This window comes from Anolis carolinensis, chromosome 2, assembly GCF_035594765.1.
Source record: "Anolis carolinensis isolate JA03-04 chromosome 2, rAnoCar3.1.pri, whole genome shotgun sequence".
In the NCBI taxonomy this organism is placed as follows: Eukaryota; Metazoa; Chordata; class Lepidosauria; order Squamata; family Dactyloidae; genus Anolis; species Anolis carolinensis.
Genome location: NC_085842.1, coordinates 308561194 through 308585788, shown reverse-complemented (window position 1 = coordinate 308585788; position 24595 = coordinate 308561194). Strand labels below are relative to the sequence as shown.

At 36.8% G+C, this 24595-nt stretch overlaps 1 protein-coding gene across 26 annotated transcripts in view; it reads right to left on the bottom strand.

The window, feature by feature from the left end:
• Positions 1-24595, bottom strand: part of tcf4 (transcription factor 4) — a 378409-nt gene that overhangs the window by 45248 nt on the left and 308566 nt on the right. For all 26 annotated transcript variants that reach the window (XR_010003930.1, XM_062974260.1, XM_062974264.1 and 23 more), the window contains 4 exons: positions 10361-10466; positions 6628-6761; positions 5179-5311; positions 1446-1513 (listed from right to left, as the gene is read on the bottom strand). Coding sequence is in view for 25 of the 26 variants with exons in the window: in XM_062974260.1 (XP_062830330.1) it covers positions 1446-1513; positions 5179-5311; positions 6628-6761; positions 10361-10466 (441 nt within the window). In the remaining variant the exon portion in view is untranslated. The remainder of the gene's footprint in view (positions 1-1445; positions 1514-5178; positions 5312-6627; positions 6762-10360; positions 10467-24595) is intronic.

Below are 24595 nucleotides of genomic sequence, written 5' to 3'. Positions count from 1 at the left end.
TTCTTTTAAAATATATGTATCAAATAATGGACAGTGTACTGGGAACCCATACTGGCTACAGTTTAAATTGAACATGCAAATTGTTTCTTTGGTTCCTACACAGTCAATTAAATGAATTAACCCTGTGGTTACCAATACCTTAGGGCACCTATAAAAGTAATTTTGTACTATATCCATAATTAGGAATTATACTGCTTTTTCTTCATAACATATGTTACCTGGACATGGAAAATGTCAATTCTCATGAGAACTCAGTGGAACCCACTCTGCCCAGAAAATAAATTACAGTAATGATTCCTTTAAAAGTCAGCATAGTCCTATGCTTTGTATTAGTATTTTTAAATAAAGAATTCTTATTCAGGGCTGATTTTAATACTGACTTTTAAATATCAGTCTTTGCAAAGAAAGAGATTTGGGGCCCTTTAAATATTATCCTGGCTGGATGGGAGCTGCTTTCTCATCAATAGATACTACACAGAAAGGGTTGATGGCTCAGTTCCTGACCACAGCTCCCCATCAGTGGTGACCAATTCTGTGGAAAGGCTACCGTGACTGGCCTCTGCCCATGTGGATTGGTCATTTAAATTTTATCTCAACCACACAGGACGTGTTCTGAGAAAAACAGCTCCGGCAGTTAGGGCAACATTTAAAGGCCCCTGAGGCTAGAACAGAAAACACAACACCGAGAGCCAAATCCCTTCTCAATGAATCCTTTCTCTGGCTCCCTGCTCAAATTACATTTGAAAGTCACAGCTGCAGTCTTTCATACGGAGAGAATTTATGTTGGGACAACTTTGGACATAGCCCATCCAGTCTCCTGGATTATATATATATATATATATATATATATATATATATATATATATATAATTGTAGTTCAGAGTATATGTCTGAAGGCACATATATACAAAAACTCTACAAACTCCCCTGCCATGCCTTCCTCCTATGATATATAAGGAAGTAGAGCTCTGTGATATGGAAGAGAGATTTTACGCAGAATGTTAAGCACTGTAAGAACTGAAGCTCTCAGTACTTAATGAACAAAAGCACATAATGGAAACTGGTTTTGAACTGCTTCAGCTTTGTAGTGAAGATATATCCTATGTTTTCACAGGTGCAGACCTCTGATAATTCATGCTGTCTTTCAAATGTAACATTGAGAAACAATATTCAGAACTATAACAGAATAAACTCTGTTACTGAGTGATATAATGCAATGTTCTAGTTTTTTCATGGAAAAACTGCAAAGAACAGCCTGGAAATAACAATTTATCCTGATTTTTCAAAGAGTTTGTATGCAGTCTAACACTACATTTACATCATATTGTTTTAACTAGAAGCAGTGAAGTCAATCATACTTGAAACTCAGGATCCTCAATATTTAGTAACTGGTTCTGACTCAAGTTCATACTACCCAAGTGATCCCAAAGCAAATGTTTCCTTACAGATGCAAGTGCTTTCCCCAATGCATCGCCTGTCTGTGAACTTCCTGCTGCTCCGCTTCCTCTGTTTGCTGTAAAACAAGAGTGAACATAAAAAATAAGAGGAAACCAATTCTGTTTTTTCTTGTCATCCATGTATATGTAATTCTTTTGCATTTTAATGATAGCTGTATTCTATGAATCTTTACTTCACATTATTTTTGTCCGTCAAGGTAGGTTGCAATCATATATGAAATCTTAATGTTTTTTAACTATATAATACCTCTTACATCATGTACCTTTTGTCTAGAGAAATATTTGGGGAGTACTCTTCTCCAGATCCACATTCCCATGACTATTCCTGGAGGAGATAACAGATTGGGACTCAGATGTACTTTTTCCTCCATATCCCTTAAGACAAAGTAAAGTGCAAATAATCCAGGCTATGTAAGTAACTAGTTGCATATAAGTAGTTGCTTGGAATAATTTATTTCCCCTGTAAAAATAGGAATAACTAAACTATATTACAAAAACAACTTAATGAGGAAAAACTATAATTTTTTACAGCTATATGTTAACTTGTTTTAGTTACTTTTCTACATATTGGGAATTGTTTTACTACAAGGTGAAGAAGCGATATGGTCAAATACTCGCTTATGATGGGTGTTCAGAGCTTGTAGCATTTAAATATTTGGTACTTACTCAATTCTTCTTGTAATGAGGTGACACTGTGGGTTTTTTTTATTTATATGCATGAGTAAATAAAATCACTTCAATCCTATAAGTAGTTTTAATCTGATGGCAAAAACTTATACACTGTTTCATTGTGTCTTATATTGGGGAGGAAGACACTCTTTGATCCAAATGTTTAACACCAGACACTCTGAAACCATCTATCATGAGGATGTTAATGAATTTCTGGTAAGTTGTAATGGGTACGAAGTTCTTTTTCAAGAAAACTTGTAACCAACCAATATAGGCAGCCTGTTATACAAAACAGACATTGAAATGGATAGTCTGTAAGCAAAACTCCTAATTAGATATTTTATTTCAATAGAAGAAGTAGAAAAAAATGACATAAAACTTGGCAAACAAAGGATTATGTCAACCTGTTACTTTCATCACTTCTGGATTTGGGTGGAATTACTAAGCAGGCATTTAAAAACTTAAAACTTTTTGCTCTCAGTATTTCAAAAAGTTCAAAGCAGTATTGACTGCATAGTCTTCAAGAGTCGAGTGCTTGATGGCTCGTAGACCCTGGCTGCCGGGCCTATCATCAAGCGCTCAACCATGGGCTCGGAAGCCAGGGTCTACGAGCATCGAGTGCTTGATTGCAGGCCCTGGCTGCTGGGCCTACAGTTGAGCGCTCACAGTAGGCCCTGAAAGCTGGACCTATATGCTATTGAGTGCTTGATGGCTCATAGACCTGGCTTGCAGGGCCTGGTGCTTTGCTGCCCAAGGCCTGATTTTTTTTCCCGGACCTTGAATGGAAAAGTCCATTTGTATAGGCATCCATTTCCATCAGCAGTAGATGGAAACAGAAATGGCGCCATAGGAATGGAACAAACAGAAACAGTAAGTAATTTTATACAAATGCACAACCCTAATGCTTTCAAGGACTATGTGAGTTTGTTACACTGTAAGATTTGTTTTTAATGCAACACTGCAAGTTTATGTTTGGACTTTGCTGAAAAGAGTAGCTTTCTGTTTTTTCCTTTTGCAACTGTGCAAAGTTATTGTGTCTTTGTTAGACTAGACTGAATTCCGCTTGAAGCACAACACTTATCACTTTAAGTCACTGAAGAAAATTACTGTTTTGCCCTCATCTGCCAGAAGTGACACAAATCACTGGGATGAACGTATCAGCCTAACCCTATTTTTTGCTACACAATGAAACATTCCAGATATTTATAGCATGCAAAAGTAACATGACAAGTTTTGTTTATTACACTTTCATCAGAAATACATATAGAATTCAACCTCAATAGATTAAGGGCAGTGTAAAATTGTCCATAGGCCCATAAGCAATTCAACCAAAAGGTTTCCATAAATAAAATAACCTACCCAATTAAATGTAAAAAATATTGGGAGTAACACTGCAACCTTGGTTGTCAGTACAAAATGGGGCGCCTGAGTACTGTTACAAAAAAGCCTGTTGACATCATCCTGAAAATGTGAAAATACAGGATCACTAAGAAAGTATTTCCTGTTATGTGTCTGGAGAAAGAGATGCTGTTGTGGTTGTTGTTTTTGTCTTCCTAAGGCCAAATTTACTGTGGGAAAATAACGTCCACCAGTGGATTTTCATGACTGAGTGGGGACTTGAATCTGGTCCAATACTCAAACCACTATACCACAATGGCTCTCTTCACATGTACACACAATTATTTTCCAGGGGATGAAACTAATGGGTATGACATTATTCAAGGCATGGAACCTCTGTGACTGTCTCCACACTTTCAATATTTCCTTATTTATTAAATTTCCAAGATGAGTTCCATAGTATGAGTTCTTTTGTGAATCTCTTTGTCAGGGACATGCAATGGGATGCTGCTTTCTTCTTGTGGCACCTAGCATGTGGCACTCTCACTACTAAATAGTTAAGTTGCTTCCAACACTGCCAGTGTTTTGTTTTAGACAGTACTTTCTAAAGGCTTAAGTAAGGACTGAATATTACAGAAATAAGCTGTACTTAGGGAACAAACTTCATGGGTTTATAAAAGCTTGACCAATTAACTCATAACAATGGAATCCTGAGCTTATTTGAGTTATATTATGCCAAAGAAAAGCATTCAGATATAGGCACTAACAGGCAAAATATGTCAAAAATGCCGTGATCCAACATCTAATCTGAGTTGAACATAGGATAGAGTTTGACTTAAGAAGCACAGGGAGAACTTGGGTCAATTTGATATTTTCAGTCTTCCCAAGACAAGAAGAACTGACATAGCAGGATAAAAATTCATGTCCCTCCCGTGCCATATGAGAGTTTATCACCCCACTGCACTGAAAGCTTAACATGCTTGTAAAAAAATTAAATGCAGTATTATGTGACTGTTCTAATAATAAAATCACAGTAAAACCAAGGCCTCAAGGGAAAGCACACATAATGTTTCCACTAAAAAAGCCACATACTGCCATGCGTCATGTCATTCAAACATGTCATTTAAAGTGAGAGTAGAAAGCAGGATTAATACATGAATGAGACAGATATTCTGGAGTAATCTTTAGCATATGCTGCATTAAATCTCTCCTGGTAAGTGGCTGCCTAAATGCCACATAGCTCTGAACCTTTGAAAACACATGGGTAATACTTTGTACAGACTTAAGCATCACTTTAAGTTAATATCCTCACATGATCCACTCAGAAAATGTCTTTTGCTTGGAACTGTTCTGGTAACAGTTCTCATTCAGCCATCACCAGCTGATATTCATGGGCTGTACGAGATGGTTTTCTCCTTCAGAAAGAAATCCCACCGTGCAAGTAACTTTAAGAAAGCAGCCATTCAGTAACTTGATAATGCAAGCACACTTTCTGGAGTGAAGATAAAAAAGACTAAGGGAAGTAATAGGGCTTGAGCTATGCACATGTGAAACTTTAAGTCATCAATGGAACAAGATCCTTATCCAGCTACACTCACATTCTTACTATGTAGGAAAACAAAAGATGTAAAGTTGTCTATGATATAGGAAAAACCTCACCGCTCTCAGAAATGGAGGAAGGTTTAGTATTCAATTACCCATATCTTCAACTTACACATTATGCTATCTGTTCCATTTGCAGGTGGTGTACAGGACGTTGCGCTGTAATGTGTTGTGCTGCTGCGATGGAAAGTAGACATTGGAGGAAGACTGGAATTGATATCTGCTGAGGAGTGTGATGGGTAGCTCTATAAAACAGAAGATTCTAATCATCAAGAGAATAATTATTTTCTGAGCAACATGGGGGTTCATTTTCATTTTCTTCTATATACAGAAAGTATAGACTATGTTTTGGACCAGGCCTGGCCAACCTGTGGCACTCCAGATGTTTTGGACTTCAGCTTCCACAATTTTTAACAGCTCGTAAGCTGGCTGGGATTTCTTGACGTTGGAGGCCCAAACATCTGGAGAGCCACAGGTTGGCCAGGCCTGTTTTATAAGATAGCTTATATAATACCTTTCCATAGAATTCACAACTGAACGTAATAGTAATCACTAAGATTGCTTGCATGAATCTACTCCAGGCTACTGCTCTTAAATCAGATCAAATAAAAGACTCTAAAACACAACAGGAAATTTCAGATTTTAGATTGGGAAGGCCATCATGAACCAGACAGAGGATTGGTTTTATATCATGTCCCAAACAGATGCTCACCATGAGCCATTTCTTTGCCACTAGTTAATACAGAACTCTGAGATCTGTATTCCTTCCATCTGAGGCAAGCTGGTATTGACAAAGGTATGCCATAGACTAGGATCTAAGTCCTGACACTAGTTCCAACTCAAGTAGCCATTACCACCTTATTGGAAATCAAATAAGCCCATGTCTATATAAATTCAGTTGATTCAATAAGTTGAATAAACAACTATTTAAGTCTAGAACAGTGTTGTTGTTTTGCACAGGTTAACAGTGTTATGCCAGAAAAAGGAAAATCTACATGGATTGTGCAAGAAGGTTCCATCATTTGGAGACCAGATTTCTATCTCCATCTAATTGGGCTTTTTCCTCTGTGTGTATGTGTATCTTTATTTTACTTCATTTGTATTCTCATGTCTGAAAAACAAGTACATGTCAATCCAGTTCTCAGGTGAATTTTGCTCATTGAAAATTCTGTTGAAGTAAAACGGGGAAAACCCACTAAGTCCCGTGGGACCAGTTTTCTCAGCATATGATTCTAAACTCCTGTACCTGAGATAAATAGCATGCAACTGTGTTGTTGTTACTTCAAAGGTACCTTTCATGTTTTCTATTAAATTTTAGGCACAGATCTAATGAGCAGCTCCTATCCTAACCCATGAGAGTGAGAAATATCCTCATTTTAAAATATTCACTCTGTCCAAACTAACTGGCAGATGAATCCATAGAATGTCTCCATTTGACAGACAAAGAAAGGCAGTTTTAATGGGTTTGACTTATTAATATAATTATATAAAACTATGTTTTCTTTATTTGTGATCACACACATACACAGAGATTTCTTCTGACACTGAAATACAGTCTTACCAAGCGGTCATGCGGATGAAGACTGCAATAGCTACTGGACTGTGGAATATGAGAAGAATTGCCCAACATTCCGCTATAACCAGGCTGATTCATCCCACTGGAGGAGCTCCATGGATCACTGTTGTGGTGACCATCTGTAAAACAAAAATAAAAGCATGACTGCTCTGAAGGCATGGTTATTTCACATGCTGATGTTGTGTTTTAAGTAAATGTTAACATTAGCATTCTAATAGGGTTTGATGAACACCTAATGTGTTGCTATGTTGAGTAATGGTTTACAATAAATGAAAGCAATCACAAATGGGAAGCTATGTTATCACCTTTTTGCCTCTTAAGTGTTGCACTAATTTTACATACCTACATGCTTTGGATAAAGCAAAATTTGCTACAGAGAAGAGCAAATGACATTTTAAAAACTCATGAGCAATTAGTCATAGATCTTGTATGCATAGGTTTTACCAATGTTTATGCTACTTTTAGCTACAATTGAAATTTTTCTGGCCTTTTGTTTAAATTTATGCAAGGGAAATTCACTGTTATGGTGTGATCTGTCATCTTATGTAAAGACACAATGCAGTTTGGTCACAGTATTTTCACCTTTTCTTTAGGAATCCTTTTATATGTTACCAGACAGGTGGGTTCCAAACTTTTTGACACATGCCCCACATTGTGGTTTTCATCATACCCTTATGCCCCTGCCCCCCATGATCAGTTAACTTAAAATTAATTTACTCATGTACTTGGTGTGTATGGAGAAGGCTAAGATATATCGCTTTGTGACTTTTCAAATCTTACTTCAGCTTTTCAATTGAACAAAAATTAATAGTACTTTTTAATGAACACTGAAATAACCAGCACTAGCAAATGAATAAGATTTATTTAAAGCCTTCACTATATCAAAAATATTTCAGCTCCTCAACGACAGCTAGGTTACTGGAACTAACTTCCACTATTTAAAAAATCCTGAGTGTTTTTATAGACACTAATGTTTTCTGAAAATTAATATAATTTGCATACTGCACCACCCTTCCAAATGACTCAATGGATTACATGTAGGCAAAAATGTTTTTTCTTCCCTTGCTTTCATTTTATATTTCCGACAGTCCTATAATGCACGTTAGATTGATCCTTGGTGATTGACACCCAAAACGGGTCAGCAAGAGCTAAACTATGGGTGTGTTGTCAACAGAAAATCTCAAGTGCTTTTTTCCTAATATCTCATGAGGTCCTTTTTATCCTTTCATCCATTTTATGATTTACCTATAGTGTTTTCAGGTTTTAGCACATCTTTATTTTACTTCTAGGTTTTGCTTTGGTATGCTGCACTATTTTTATTATCTGCCACCGTTTTATCATAGTTTTAATATTTGCTGATTTTTACCCTTTTTTCATGATTTAGAACTCTAAATAAAGTCATAGACTGGGTGATAATAGATCTAGTCAAATAATGTAAACAACTAAACACTATACCACACTGGGTCAGAGTCTTACTTATCATGGGCAATAGCTATTGATAGACTTATTCATGAACTTGGATAAGCTTTTCAAAATAAAAAAGCGTCACTTAACACATTGTATTAAACTATCCCAGCTATCCCTTCCAAGCTGTAATGGTTTTCCTATTTGCAACAAATTATGTGTGTCTTTGTGTGCAAGTTTTACAGATAAATGTTTCGTAAGATGCCATTTTCTAATGTTACAAAAAAGTGATGCTATTCATTCTCCAATCTCAGGACTCTATAATCTGTTGCATACTTAGACCAGGCAGCAAAAGTTAATTCTTTTACTTAATATATTTTGTTTGACCTGCATTTTATTGGGTTATTTAGAATTGAAATATACGAGAAAAAGTGAAAAATTACTCTTCACAACATTAATTTCTACTATGTTCTGTTCTGTCATCTTTTCAAATATATCATAAAAGTGCCAAATGCTCTACCTCAACTCTTGTGGAAATGGTATGCAATCTGTTAATAATTATGTCAGGTGAATGTCTGAAATCTCTCCCAGACAGATGTGATGCAAAATATACACAAGAAACATCTGATCCAATAAGACACTCACTAAAAGCATCTGAACACATAAAGTACTGATGTCTTTATCTTTCATGGTTTCTTCCTTGTTCTTATATAAAATCCAAATGAAAAATTAATAAAGAGAATAGTAACAGGAGGTATTATTAAACTACTAGTAATACCGCTACTAATTTTGCTATAAGTTGTGTATTCTTTATCCAAAATGCTTAAAACCAGAAGTATTTTGGATTTTTTTGGATTTTGGAATATTTTTATATGCATATAAATACATAATGAGATATCTTATTGTATTGTATTGTGTTGTATTGTGTTGTATTGTATGTATGGCATCAAATTGCTGCTGATTTTGTAAGGCCACTCTGAGTTCTCTTCGAGGTGAGAAGGGAGGGATATAAATGAAGTAAGTAGGTAAGTAAGTAATGAGATATCTTGGAGATAAACCTAAAATTCATTTTTGTTTCATATATACCTTAAGGACAGATCCTGGAGGTAATTTATACAATATTTTAAATTATCCTGTGCATTAAGCAAAATTTGTCACTATCTCAAGTACCCATGTGGGCAATTTTGAAGTATATATAGGAATTCTGTATAAGGGATGCTCAACCTATACTAATGATTTTTAGATGGAATACTTAGTCTAGAGGAAATAATTTGCTTGAAGTTTCACTTTAATCTCAGTGTCACATTAAAATTATCTGTCAGGGAGACTACTGGATCCAGAAGGATTCATGACTATTTCATGGGATTTCCTAGTTGCTAGAGTTGATTATTCTATTGATGCCATGGTTGATCTGTGGAATAGGAAGATTTCCCAGGAAATTGATACTCTTACTCCCAGGTGTCTTTGACCTGGGTGCAGAGGATAGGCTCCTTGGATTTCTGAGGAGCTCAGGGCAATGCAGCAGTTGGGTAGAAAAAGACTCAGGATGAATCCAACCATGTATGGGTTGAGGCCTATTTTAGGACTTACTGAAAAACAGGGCATCAAAGAAACAATAATTTGGTGTTCAATCTTGAACAGAACAGCTTTTTCAGGTAGATAACAAGACTGAAAATAGAACTTACTTCATAAACACTTTCTTAAACAACAATATTGGCATAGAAAAATCCATCAGACCACACTTAATCATAAAGCTCTTGAATGTTTAACGCTTGAGGGCTGTCTCTTTAAGAAGGGGACAGGTTCCATGAATGCAAAGGTATGTATGCATTGAACAGTCTCCCCTGCTAAAGAAAAATGGGAAAACATACAGCAGTAACTAGAGCTCAACCACAGTTTCTAGACCAAGACAAGTAATCAGTCACATACTATTTGTGTGAATACTTGTATGTGCACGGAAATCCAGAATGATATATGTTAACTTAGTTTATCACCAAAGAAGCTCATAAACATCAAGACCTGAAATAAAATCAAAGTAAGCAAGCTAAAATTAAAGTTGTTGGTTTGCCTTTTATCTAACTTTTCTATCAATATGGGAACCAAAGCAGCTTACATTGCATTTTCTGTCTTCTTTTACTTTAACCTGGAAAGTATGTAACTAGATCATTCCTATTTTTAAGTGGCCAATGAATAATGCCAGGTTTTGTCCTTCTTCTTGAGGGACAGGATAAACAAGGAATGGGACACAAGTCTTCTGGATCTAAATTTACTATCACTCCTCATTGCCTGAAATACATGCATATCCCCGGGATACCTTGCATGAAGAAAGAACTAGGAAAAGTGCTGGCTGTTGGTTTTGAGGATGGATAGCCTGGTGAATCCCGACTATAGTCGGCAGTGCTTGCAGAAGGAGCATAAACCTATGGAGAAAGAAGAGGGCAGGAGAGAGGGAAGAAATATCTTTAGAGCACTTCCACAAATGACCCGAATGCATGAGGCAGTGCTTAAAATCAACAATAGCATAGCAATCTTTTTCATACCTCATTCAAAATTATCCAGTTCATAACATTACATCACACACCACTTTTAAAACTAAAACAGGGTGCGGTGCAAGAGAATAGAAGTATTTATTAATCATCATATCATCCATAGGCTATCACTTGTGGCTGACTAGGACTGTCTTCCATGGATGGAAACCTGAGGACATACATTTCCAGACGGAAGGCAGTCCCAACAATTCTATAGCTTATTATGGATCTACTTCACAGTACAGTAAACCCAAGAATGGTCTGCATATTGTTGTCTGCAGGACAGTTTCTCTCATCCAATTCAATAACTCTTCCCACAAGTTTATTCCTGATTTCTTTATGATTTCATGATCTATGATTTTCTATGTGGAGATATTTTTCATTAGAAAAAAATGGAGGCAGGTGAATTCCCATCAGCAGTCTGAATAGTGCACAAAAACGTCTTGCCAGAGCAGAAAGTAATTCCTTCTGATTTCCTATCATTACAAACATTTATTTTCACTATTTACCTGACTTCCAAATGTGCATTTTAGATATGGATCTGCTTTGGGGAGGATTACGGGATGGTGTTTGAGCAAGGAGCTCACATTTTTGGAGTCATCACAGGAATGGACTGCCTTACCGAGAAGTATGTCTGTATACACACACAGACACACACACCATGTAGAAAATGTCTGGATTATAAAACCAGGAATAGAAAACAGGGGCATCACAAATTCCTGCTTTATGCTAAAGGAGAGGCAGAATGCATTCTCACAAAATGTGGAGTAAATTTAGTATTAGGGCAGTCAAGGGAGATGTGTCTCTGTAGTTGGGGAACACACTGTGGATGTGAATTATATCTGCCATGCCTAGCTGTAAATATTATCAACATGTGTATGGCAAAACTACAATATCATGAAATTCAAGATAATTTCACACCCCCATAAAACTGCTAGAAATATGCAGATTTCATATATTAACAACAACAAACAATCAACCAAAAAGAAAGAAAGCAGCAAATCAGCCCTTTGTTCCTACAACTGAAAAACAAAATTAGAAAGCAACACTTAAGAGTACTGAAAATTCTAAATATATCCCAGGATACTGAATTCCTATGATCTTTGGTCTCTGCAGAGAAGCTTAAAAGAACCATTAAAAATCAGAATCGGCACAAGACCACCAAGGCAGCATGTGTGCAATTTAGGAAGGGAAAAACCCCTTCTTTTAGTACTTTGCAATTTGGATGTGCAATGAACTTAGTAAGTATGCCAAAAACCTAATTTACTCAACATTTGTTTACTAATACAACATTGGTTTTTTTAACCATTTTTTTTTTACAAAGAATAAACCATCTTTCTCATTTTTATTTTAATTCCATTTAGACATAATTCTTCTCTAATGCCCAGAAGATTGTTAAATTTTATTTAATGGTGGATGGTTTTATTTTTATATTTTGTTTTAGTTTTAAAGTACATATGCAGATACTGACATACTTAAAATCTATGTTTTTTTCTTCTCTTTTAAAAGACCTCCCTACTCCAGATGGTTAGGAAAACCAAAACATTCACATCATCTTGATGAAAATGGATACCTTCCTGCATCCATTTTGAAACAGGCAGCAGATCACAAAATTGGCAATGAGCCTACTCTGACATTCACAGGTCACAGCAAAAAAGGGGGGTGCCCGAAATATATCTTAACAGCAAATTAATGGTGTAAAGTGCCAGATCTTGACAATATTGGTACTGATTGATGAATCATTTTAGCTGAAATCTAATAAATAACATACTATACTTCCATGCAAACTCATGGAAAGAAGTTTTCTCTTTATGTGAATTTATAACATGAGAGAAACAACTACAATTACCTTGTACACAATCACAGAAGAGAAGTAGGTTTTAAAATAATCATGTCCTACAAAAAGAATAATCCAATAGAAAACCAGGAGAGGTTTACAGAAAGTGATGTCATATTTACGTTGTAACCATTACTTCATTTTGTTAATTATTGGTTAAGCAATTTTACCATATACATGAGTCTAAAGGCCAATTCAGGTTTTCAAAAACCCAAGATAGGTTAATTTTATAACTAGAACTCATGCATGCAGCAGGATATTATGTTAACACACCATATATCAGACCAAGATTAACCACTTCTGATAGAGCTTATATAGAAGGAAATAATTGAACTCAGTTGAAATAATTTTGGAGTAGACATGTGATGAGGAGACTGACACCAGTAAAAATCTATTGCTTTCCATGGGATCCTATTATTCTGCAATGAACTCCAGAGGAAACAAGAGGTAAGGATCCAGATTAAAACCATTGTTTTCCATGGGATCCTATTGATTTGCATTGAACCCCAGACAAGAGACTTATGATGATTGGACAATGAAAGAGGATGGGAAATTTTGATGGTTCCCATCACACCTATTTTTCAGTTGTAAAGATGTGAGTAAAGTGCAATAAGATGTAGGGACATGATTGCTGGCCTGGTTTCAGAGTTCTTTCCTTTCAGGACATTTTTGCCTCTTTTCAACCCTGGAACATGTGATGAGCTCCGTGCCTCTCCATGCTAAAAAAAGAGGCTAAAGCTTCCTACGAGGGGTAAATTTCTCAATGTGATAGGGTTGATTGCCAGAATTCCCTCCTTTCAGGACACTTCTGTCGCTTTTCAACCAGGGAGGGCTATGCATGACTGCCAGAAGTAGCTTAACTCATGCCATGAGTCCAGTGCCTCTCCATGTATGAGTAGAGGCTGAAGTGCCCTATGACTGAGAAATTTCTCAATGTGATAAGGTGGTATGTGTATCGAATAAAGCCACTGGAAAAGAGAAAATTATTTGGACTTGTAAAATAACAGTTGGGACCAGGTTACTGGCTCATTACTTTTACTTTTAATATTATTCGGACAGCAATAACAAAGAAAAGTCAAATCTAGTTTAATGACTCTTTTGGGAACTGATGGGGCAGGCTCTAACTATATCAGATTCTAGATAGACGATCACTAGACATCTGACATGTCTTAAGATAAAATACATTGCCTCCTTCCCACAATTTCCTTAACGTCTTCACATTTTAGTGTTGAAAGTAACTTGCACCCCTACCTACCATAACCTACCATTATTTTTTTCATGTCAGGAGTGACTTGAGAAACCACAAGTCGCTTCTGGTGTGAGAGAGTTGGCCGTCTGCAAGGACGTTGCCCAGGGGACGCCCAGATGTTTTTACCATCCTTGTAGGAGGCTTCTCTCATGTCCCCGCATGGAGCTGGAGCTGATAGAGAGAGCTCATCTGCGCTCTCCCCGGGTTGGATTCGAATCGGCAACCTTCAAGTCAGCAACCCAACCTTCAAGTCACAAGGCTTTAACCCACTGCACCACCAGGGGCTAATCTTAAATTGCAACTCACACTGTCCCAAGGCTTCTGGGGTCAGTATTTACCATTTCTTTAAACACTGTGGTCAGATGAGGTTTAAGAAACCCCATTCAAATCCCAGAAATAGGTCGTTCTTTGCCCATTCTTATCCTAAGATATAGTACTTGTTACACAGTGAGTGCTGTCACTATACAAAAAAAATCTGTGCTTACACAAAATAGGCTGCATTGAAAAATGATAACTGTCAACATAAACCTTCTGCGAGAGCTGTCAACTATGTTAAGCAGAATGAAGTGGTAGAGTAAAACAGAAGGATTCTGGATTGTTTCATTTCAATCTGCAGAAGGAAACAATGCTTTATAATATATCCTTTCACAAAAGTTCCCTGCATTAAATCACTTTTTTGTGCAAGTTCAATTCATACGTTCTATACACCTGATGCAAAATATGAGCTATAGCTTTGAGATACTTTGGAATTTGACATAACAAAAATATTTTAATTTTGCAATAGTCTGTTTTTTATCCATAACAGACTGGTCATTACATGTGTGTTATTCTATTCAATAGGAGATAAATTAGGGTGCTTTCAGACAACATTCAGCAAGGGCTTCTCATTTCTCAAGTTAAATGGTACTGTACATATACAGCCTGCCCTCTGCATCCACAAATTCTAAAACTATGACTTGAAAATATTTTTTAAAATCCCAAAGCACACTAATTGTGCCACAAGGAAAACCATTTTATTATACTATTGTACATAATGGAATTTGAGCATCCATGGATTTAAGTAATGTTTCAGGGATTGGGGGCGGTGCTGGAAACAAGCCCAAGAGGATATCAAGGTCCAACTATATTTTTAATTCCTTACTAGTTTTATGCTAAGAACAAAAAGAAGTAGCACAATGAAATGGCAATATTAGAATTGGTTGGTGGTGTCCTTCTCTGCACAGAATGATCACAGAACAAAAGCCCATCTGGAAGCATCAACCATCATGAGGTGTGGGATATACTGTACTTAGATGTTTCCCAAACTTTCTTGAAAATCTTAGTGGAACAAGTATTTGGTCATAAACATGATGCACGCGCAAAATTTTATTTTCTTATTTTACAAAAAGGTAACAATAGAATCAAAGAAATGAAGAGAAAAGAAAAAGAAACATCCCTGGGTCAGAATTACTGGATGTGATATTATTAGAAATGTTTTCTGCACATTTCCCCCCCCCCCCATATGCTAAAGAGAAAACTATAGTACGTATATTCTAAATGTGTTGGATCTAAATAACCTATTTGTTTCCATACATCCTGGTTTATATCTCATGTAGCTAAAACATTTGCAAGTTTACTTAGAAGTAAGTCACAGAATTCAACAGAACTTGCTCCTTTCTAGGTATGTCTAAGATTGCATCCTGAGGGCTTCATTAGAAGAGATACACAATTGTTTGCTTATGAAATCACAAACAGGGGAGGGGGGGGGGGGTGAGAGATAACATTTCCAGTTCTCTTGAGAATTTCAGTACCAGCAAGGAAAGATGTTTGTTCTATTACACTGGATTTCTCCAAAACTCATAAACAGATCTCTTTATGTACAATGCCATTTTAAATGGTCTTCCTTTCTTGCTGTGCATTTCTACATCCTATTCCCATTCTGCAGTCACCACATTACTAGCAACATACAAACAAGTCAGAATGAACAAAAAGCTGTCAGTTGCTCGGCACTCTAGGATGTGTAAACATACATTCTTAGTGGGAGTAGTAAGTGCACTGTAGTGACCTAGCCAGGTTTTTGTAGAATAGTTCAGGTCCAACTACATGAGAGCCCTTGGCACACGACTGCTACAGCATCAGATTGTTTCTCATGACTGCAGCTGCCCTGGGTTTGGTCCAGATAAGCCTGGAGACATACCTGCCAACTGTTTAAAATATGAAGAACATACATCCATTCCACTTTTCCAGTAAGGTGCACATATGGGAGGAAAAATGATAACATTTACATTAAAAAGGAAAAAACAATAAAACACATTTGTAATCATAGATAAATAAATAGCAGCATAACAGAGGAAGAATGAATAGATTCCTACCAAAATATGTCCAACTTTCATTGTAGAAATCCCTAGTTAATTAAGGAAACAATCTAAAATGAGCTGAAAAAAACCAAAGAACACTGGTGCACTGCTTAACTCTCCAATACTGCAACACTGAGCCTCCGATGGCTCAGTGTGTTAAAGCGCTGAGCTGCTGAACTTGCAGGTCCCAGGTTCAAATCCAGGGAGCGGAGTGAGCACCTGCTGTTAAGCTCCAGCTTCTGCCAACCTAGCAGTTCGAAAGCATGCAAATGTGAGTAGATCAATAGGTACCACTCCGGCAGGAAGGTAACGGCGTTCCATGCAGTCATGCTGGCCACATGACCTTGGAGGTGTCTATGGACAACGCCGGCTCTTTGGCTTAGAAATGGAGATGAGCACCAACCCCCAGAGTCGGACACGACTGGACTTAACATCAAGGGAAACCTTTACCTTTTACTGCAACAGTTGTTCAGCACTAGAACTGCTGATTTGCAACTGTTCTTTTATTTTCTTCATCCATGTACAAAAAGTGAGATTTCAATAAAAATAGATAAGGAACTAATACTATTCTGTACTACCATTGAATTATGTTGCTGTCCAGATCAGTGGTGTGCTATTTGGCTGCAGCGTTGCTGTGTTGAAAACCATGCCATAAGATCTGTAGGTACATTTGGATAAAGACAACTGAAATCCTACTTGAGGTTACTGCTATGATGGACAAAGTAGCATGTTTGACCATGTGCCTAAAGGACGAAGCACAAGGTTCCCAACAAAACATTAAGCTCTGAAAAGTTCTAGGCATCTTGAAGATCTATCTCACTTTTCACATCTCATGGCTACATTGAAAGGAACCACACATATATTGAATGCCATGGTGTAATGTGAAGAGATCTATCCTTGGAGTGCCCTAGCTGCAAAATTAAAAAAAAGCCAGAGAGATGTTTCTTGTGGGAAGTTGACAGTGACTGCTATGTTTTACCTTACCAAAGAAATAGATCATAATCACAGTTGTAGCATAAGAGAGAGTGTTCAACTGAGTGGTTATATTATACATTACAGTAGTAAGGCTTGTAGCTATCTAGACAATTGTCAACTGATTATGTAATTGAATATGATTAACACTCAAGAATACTGATGTAAACCTTTGGCTCTTGGGGGGACTATTGTTTTTTGATTACAAGTGTTTTGCTGGGAGCTCCAACATCCGTGAGGCATCTATACAATTATTTGAAGGTCACTTAGCCTTGAATTAGACCATCTACAAAAGCAGTTGCATATGTACCTATCAAAGGAAAGGAGGTCTCTATGAAGTGTAGATGTATATATAAGGGTCTTTGGCCACAATAATTAATAATAATAATAATAATAATAATAATAATAATAATAATAATAACGGATCATCGATGTTGCAATCCCAGATGACAACAGAATCGACAAGAAGCAACTGGAAAAACTGACGTGATATGAGGATCTAAAGATCGAACTGCAAAGACTGTGGCATAAGCCAGTAAAGGTGGTCCCAGTGGTGATCGTCACACTGCGTGCAGTGCCTAAAGGCCTTGGCCACCACTTGAAAACAATTGGTGCTAATAAAATTACCATCTGTCAGCTGCAAAAGGCCACCTTACTCAGATCTGCATGGATTATTCACCGATATATCACATAGTCCTAGACACTTGGGAAGTGTCCGAGGTGTGATCGATATAAAAGCCAGCAGAGTGACCTTGTTTGCTGTTTACTCATCTTGTGTATCTAACAACAACAACAATAACAACAACAAAACTTTATTTATAGACCACCCTATATCCCCAAAGGGACTCAGGGTGGTTCCAACATGTACTGCAAACATTCAATGCCAAAAAGGGAAAACAGTTCAGAACACATTACATTAGAATTGCTCCAACAAAGCAATTCTGAAGGATCTTTATTTGAAGTCTGATACAAGAACTAGCTACCATACAACAAACAATGAGAACAAACACCTGAATGAATCTCTGATGATTTCAAAAATAAAAATGTAGTGTGTTGCTACCAAGGCTGTTATCTCGAACTAAGCCCTGATAGGTTGTTGTATGTTTTCTGGGCTGTATGGCCATGTTCCAAGTATTCTCTCCTGACGTTTCGCCCACATCTGAGGATGCCTGCCATACATACAACATACAACAACCCTGTGATCCCGGACATGAAAGCCTTTGACAACACATTAAGCCCTGATGATTTTGATACTTTGTGTGTGATTTCATCGTGGTCATATGTTGACCAAGGACATGCATCTACAGAGGACAAAACAGAGATCTGAAAAGTGGGGGAGCATTCTATTCAGTTGTAGAATATTCTCAATATTGTTCACGGATTCGAGAAAACATGATATTGAATGTGACTCACAGAAACTACCAAGAATGATCATTTATTGGAATAAAAAGTAGCATTGTAATTGTACACCACCTTTCTCTCTTTCATCTTTAGCCATAGTATAAACCTTCCAAGATGTGGTGTACCACCTCAACTCTATTGCTTGATTAGTAAGAGGAAAAATGCTATGTATTTCCTTTCTCTTGTGTATATAGTAGTATGCACTCCTGAAAAATCTCTGTACAAATAATGAATGTGTTTTGCTCAAATTCATGAGAATGAAACTTTAGAAAATGAATTCTATGGAGAGTCTCCAATAACGAAGCTTCTTCAATTTAGCCTGTATCCAGAAGTCATATAAAGAGGAGGTGAAAAAGGCCTGAAATGCAGCTATAAGCAGATGTTCAGATTTGACTTGGGCCGTTTGGAATTCTGCCAATTCCTCCACATGGTGGAGTATGGACCAAGAGACTATTGTTCGTAGTTAAACCTTGGCTAAGGCACCAAAAATGTAAAGAGTGTGTTGAGAATGTTGTGTGAGTATCTGAAAGAGAATAATTTTTAAGGAAAAGATTGCTTAGGTCAGAGTAAGTTTTCACCACCTCCATCCTCCCAGTACTAATCTCTGTTTTCTTTTCCAAATATAAAAAGGCTGATTCACTAGGATTTTTTTGAACGTTAAAAATGAACTGGTTCAGGCATTAAAATCCTTATACTTTAGTATTATGAGAAATGAGCCTAATCTTCTCAAAAACCCATTATTCCTCCCCCTTCTTTTTTTTGTTATGACTTCAAGGAGGAGTTGCAATGGCTACTTATATTCTTTTTTATTTGTAGTTTGCCAGTTGTCCAAACTTGTAAAAACTGCCATTAATCTTAACTATGCTTAGAGGAAACAAGTCAACTTTAAACCAAGGTTTTCAATAGCTATAGCTAGGATTAACAACAGATTATGGTTCAGATACCTACTAAACAGCAGTATTGATCTCCTCCTTGAAGCCATACCAGAGGAAAGGAGAGTGGGGAATGAAGAATTGCTCTAATGATGGAAACTCATAATTTAGCATTACGTCCAAATGAAACAATTGCACACTTTACACAACCATCACCTTTGACCAATAAACATTGTTTACAGAAGTTTTTAAAAATACAAAATTACATCCGCATTCCATTTCATTACCTATTTACAAATAGAATGGAGAGTTCTAAACAAACCATTTCACATATTTATACTTTGGCACATGCTAACTCCAGACCTGAAGTTATTTTCTTTCCTGCTAACTTCCATATGCTAGTGTTCAAGGAGAGCAGTATCTGAATAGTAGTTAAACAAAAATATGCTTTCAAGCCTTTTTTCAGACCAGCAAAATGCAAATCCTAATTCAGACATCCAATTTTAACCACACATGTACAATGTACAATGCACAAGTAAGATGTCACAAATACATACAATATATGCTTTGAAAGGTGCATATTTAAATATACTGTGCGTGTGTACACACTATAGGGTAATCATATGAGCAGGTGTTGCTGGACCTCTAGCCAGAACTTCTAGCTAGTATAACCAATGGGGAGAAATGCCACAAGATACATCTGGAAAGCCCCATAATTCCAAACTCTAATATAGACACTCATGTATACATCATCTAGTGACCCTAGAAAGTGCATATAAAAATATATTTTCTCTCATTTGCATCTATATAGTCTTTTATGAAATGTACTGAGTGCTAAGAAACAAATAAGCTATCTATTTAAGGCATAGCATATTAGACATTTGCAAGATATCGTGGTTTTAAGAATTTGCTATTCCCAGAATAAATAAACCTGGCAAAAGTGAACCAACCAAACAAAAACCTTGCATTAAAATAGGCTCCAGAACTTCCATATCTAAGAACTCTTGCTTCAATATACATGAGTTTTCCCTAAGTATTGGTTGGATTACTGAGATACTATGAAACAATCTAACTGCTCACTATTCTGGTTTCAAGGTTAATAGGAAGGCATGCATGAAGAAAGTGAGAAGCCAAAATGATCAGAACAGAAATAAACTCAAGTCTGAGAGAATTACGTGACATACAGGCGTTCTGAAACCTTTCCACATTCATTAAAATGGCAAGATGTTCTGCTTAAAACAAACACAAGGAGCTTCAAAGACTATGACAGTGAAAACATCCTGGAATGGCAGCTTTCGTTATTTCTTCTTTGCATTTCTGGGAAACTATAACTCACATTGTGGGTTACTGAAGTTTAGTGGATGGCTTCATTAAATAATCCCATGAATATTTTTCCTGATTTTGGCATTAAGGATGGCCTCCTAAAGGGACATCATGCTAGTGTTAATGACCCCATTATACATTTGCTGTTAATTCTGATTCATCTTCAGTTGTAGCTCTAGATAAAATGCACTGTAGTTATCTAATATGGAAATTTACCCATTACCAGGAATGGTTTGAGGGGGACACCAGGGGATTTTGGATCAGCGCCATGGTTCTAAACCTTTGGGTTCTGCTGGTTTTCATGCAATTGCCTACATAGTTCAATATCTACAGAGTTGAGGTCATTAGAAGTTATTATTAAGTAAAGATTTACATCCCTAGCTCCATCTCACAGTGAAATAAAGTATACAAATCATCAGTGATACTACAATTGGTCCCACTGTTGCCAACTTTTGAAATAAAAGTATGTTAACCAATGGGTGGGCAGCAGGAGGTTGCCATCTGGATCAAAGAGTGGATCCCCAAGGAGGTCCTGACAAAGTCTTCATATGATGAAACCCTGTATTATCAATGGGTCTATAATTCACAATGGAACCAATCAACTAACCATTGAGCAAACAAACCTGGTGGGTCTGGGGATGTTCATTTTCTGACAATTGCCACAAAAGCTAATTTATTAACCAAAATAAACCAGGTGGGTTTCCATACACCCTTTTTTGGTTGGGTTGCAAATTCTAAACAAAATCTGTATGTCGGAAATATATTACTAAGATCAAATATACATTATAAACCCTATCATATAATGAAAATTCTGACTAGAAGGCTTCCAGATTCCAAGAAATGCACTTCAGTAAATACTATAGTTAAGATACATCTGTGGAAAGAATGAGAGCCATCATATGGGAGATCTCAACTTAATAAATGATGCCTTAGATCAAAATTCATTAAACTATAACAAAAACGCAAATGCAGTAATTCATAAAAAGTGCTCAATGATGAATTTTGGTTTGTATTATCAATATCAAGCCACACATGAACTTCTGGAACATGGTCATACAGCCCAGAAAACATACAACAACCCAAGATTTATTTCCTAGGCCTCCCACATTCATTCAGAACTGGATTCAGTGGGACATATTTTCAAGAAATATATTGAAGACCTCAAAATACTACCATAATTTCCTCTAATGATCAGTTAAAGTGGTTAGTATCACCACTGCTGTTGTTGCTACCACTGAAAACTTGGAGTATGCTGGGTGTCAGTTTCATTCATTTAGTATGAGCAAAATACCAAAATTTTCATGGTTTTCAGAAATAGTATTATTATTATTATTATTATTATTATTATTTAATCAACATTACCATTTTATTTTATTTATTGTGTCATAAGCGAACTGAGGGTAGTTGTAATGTATTTAAAAACACAAAGTTTAAAACCTTGGCATTATACTAAATGTCCTTTGACTAGAAGCTGGCCACTTGGAGTGTCTCTGATGTTGCTGTAAGAAGGTCCTCCTTTGTGCATGTGGCAGGGCTCAGATTGCATTGTAATAGGTGGTCTGTGGTTTGCTCTCCTCCACTTGCATGTCATGGACTCCACTTTGTGACACCAATTCTTAAGGTTGGCTCTGCATCTCGTACTGCCAGAGTGCAGTCTGTTCAGCACATTCCAAGTCGTCCAGTCTTCTATGTGCCCAGGAGGGAGTCTCTCATTTGGTATCAGGCATGGCTTGAGGTTCCAGGTTTTAGCTTGCTACTTCGCTTGATGAGGTATTCCTGTGAGTATCTGTAGATCTTAGAAGATTATTTCTTGTTTTAAGGAGTTGGCATGCTGGCTGATATCTGAACAGGGGATGGGCCAGAGATGTCACTGCCTTCGTCCTTTCATTGTTGGCTGCTACTTCCCAGAGGATGTCAGGTAGTTCAATGTTGGCTAAGCAGTATAATTTCTCCAGTGGTGTGGGGCATAAAACATCCTGTGACAATGCGGCATGTCTCATTAACATCACCATTAAATGAGTACCATTTAAAAATCAAAAGGGATAGCTCTAAACCCATAACAACCCTGTGAGAACTAGTCATAAGTCACATAAAAGTATCTCTATGTGTGTGCAGGGGAGTAAGCTGGATAGAGTACCTTGCTTGAGGTCCTTACAGCTTGTAGTATTTTAGGATGCATGTACACTGAATGCAGTTTGAACCCACTTTAGCTGCCATGGTTCAATGCTCTAGAATCATAGGAGTTATAGTTTTACAACGTATTTAGGTGATACCTTACCAAACTACAAATTCCAGAATTCCACAGCATTTAGCCATCACAAAAATGTGGTGTCAAACTGCATTTATTCTACAGTGTAGATTCTATCTTAGAAAAGGGCAAGGTTAGATGGATCCTGAAAAGGTAAAGACTCTATGTTAAGTTGTAAAAAAATACAGCTTAGAAATTTTCCTTCCAGGGCTACTTTCCCATATAAATTATGGGAATAAAATTAATAGAGCAGTGATTTTAATTTTTAAATATGATTATTTTTGAAGTAAATTTATCCACAGTTGACAGGTGCTTTTTCTTCTCTTGCTTATGGTGAGAAATACCTTTTTGAGATAGTGCTTTCTCTAACACCAAAAGATAGTGTAATTTATCAGAAAATTGGCCTATAAATATTAAAGATGAAATAAATAGAAAGAAATGTATTTGCATGCAACTTATGCAGATGTTATCAAATAACTAAGCAATATTAGAACGTTTATAATTAAGATAGCTGTACTTGAATGGCAGCCCTATTTTTAGACTTTTTTTGACAAATGCATTTTTTTACTTCTGGTAGAATAAATACTGGAAATATTTTATAGAGTATCTAAAAAGTTTATAGAATCAAAATATGACACTTTTGTGGGCTACATTACTGTTTAGCTTTTAGTTATTTTATGCCGCCAAGTCCCAAGTACAGGCTGTACACAAGAATAAACCTACATAACCTATTTTGTTTGTAATGCGAGGAATGCCTATATGGTAACCTGAAAGTGAATCTATTGCAGGGTTTCTTTGGCAGGATTTGTTTTGAAGGGGTTTGCCACTGCCTTTTTCTGAGGTTGAAAGGAAGTGGTCCACTCCTTAAGATTACCTAAGAAGAAATTTGAACCTTGACCTTGCAGAGTCCTACAACCTTTTCACATGTAACTTTTTTGGCAGCAACAGCTGGATTTTTATTCTTCAGCCACGGAGCCCAATGGCTTCCATCACACTTCAGGGTGGCTCTGGGCTGGAGTGCTGCTGCTGAAAAAATGGTGATGGCAAACAACAGCAGGCTCTCCATCTTTCCATATGGAGAGATGGGTCAAGCTGCTGAAAAAGAGCTTCCCTCCATGTGATGAGGAAGCTGTGATGGTACTGAGTGTGGAGAGGTGGGTCCCCATGCCCCTGACACAGCAGGATGAAGCGATCCAGAATTCCTTCAGCGGCACGTGTGACAAGGTCTCTAGTCCAACGCTCAAGTCACCAGAGTGGTTCTCTTGTGTAGCTCTTCCTAGTAATAGTTTATTTCCTTCATACAACTTTACCACACATTTGCGGATTATATTGGTCTTCTTGAACAATATTGTCAAGTATGGTCCATATATGATTTATGTAATGCTATGACACACAGTTCTGTCAAAACATCAGAACTGTAGGTATTCAATTGTACAGCATTCTGCAAAATTGATAACTGGTATATGTTAACTGAATTTTGTTGAAATAGAATTTATTGTGTGTGGCTAGGTTTAAAATGCTTTGAGATCTACCTCGCCTTTTTACTTAACCTGCTCAAATATACAAATATGTTTGATTTCTTTAGGTAAATTCTGGATTTCTTTCTTCATACTATGAAAATATTTTATGATCTTCTAGATTATATTCTCTTCTTTCGTAGCTATTGCTTCTAACTCACATAATTATATCAGAAGAGCTCCAGAATCAAAGCCAAAGTGACTGTTGTACTTTGAACTTATCGTGAGGACATATGACTCACTAGAAAAGACAATAATGCTTAGTA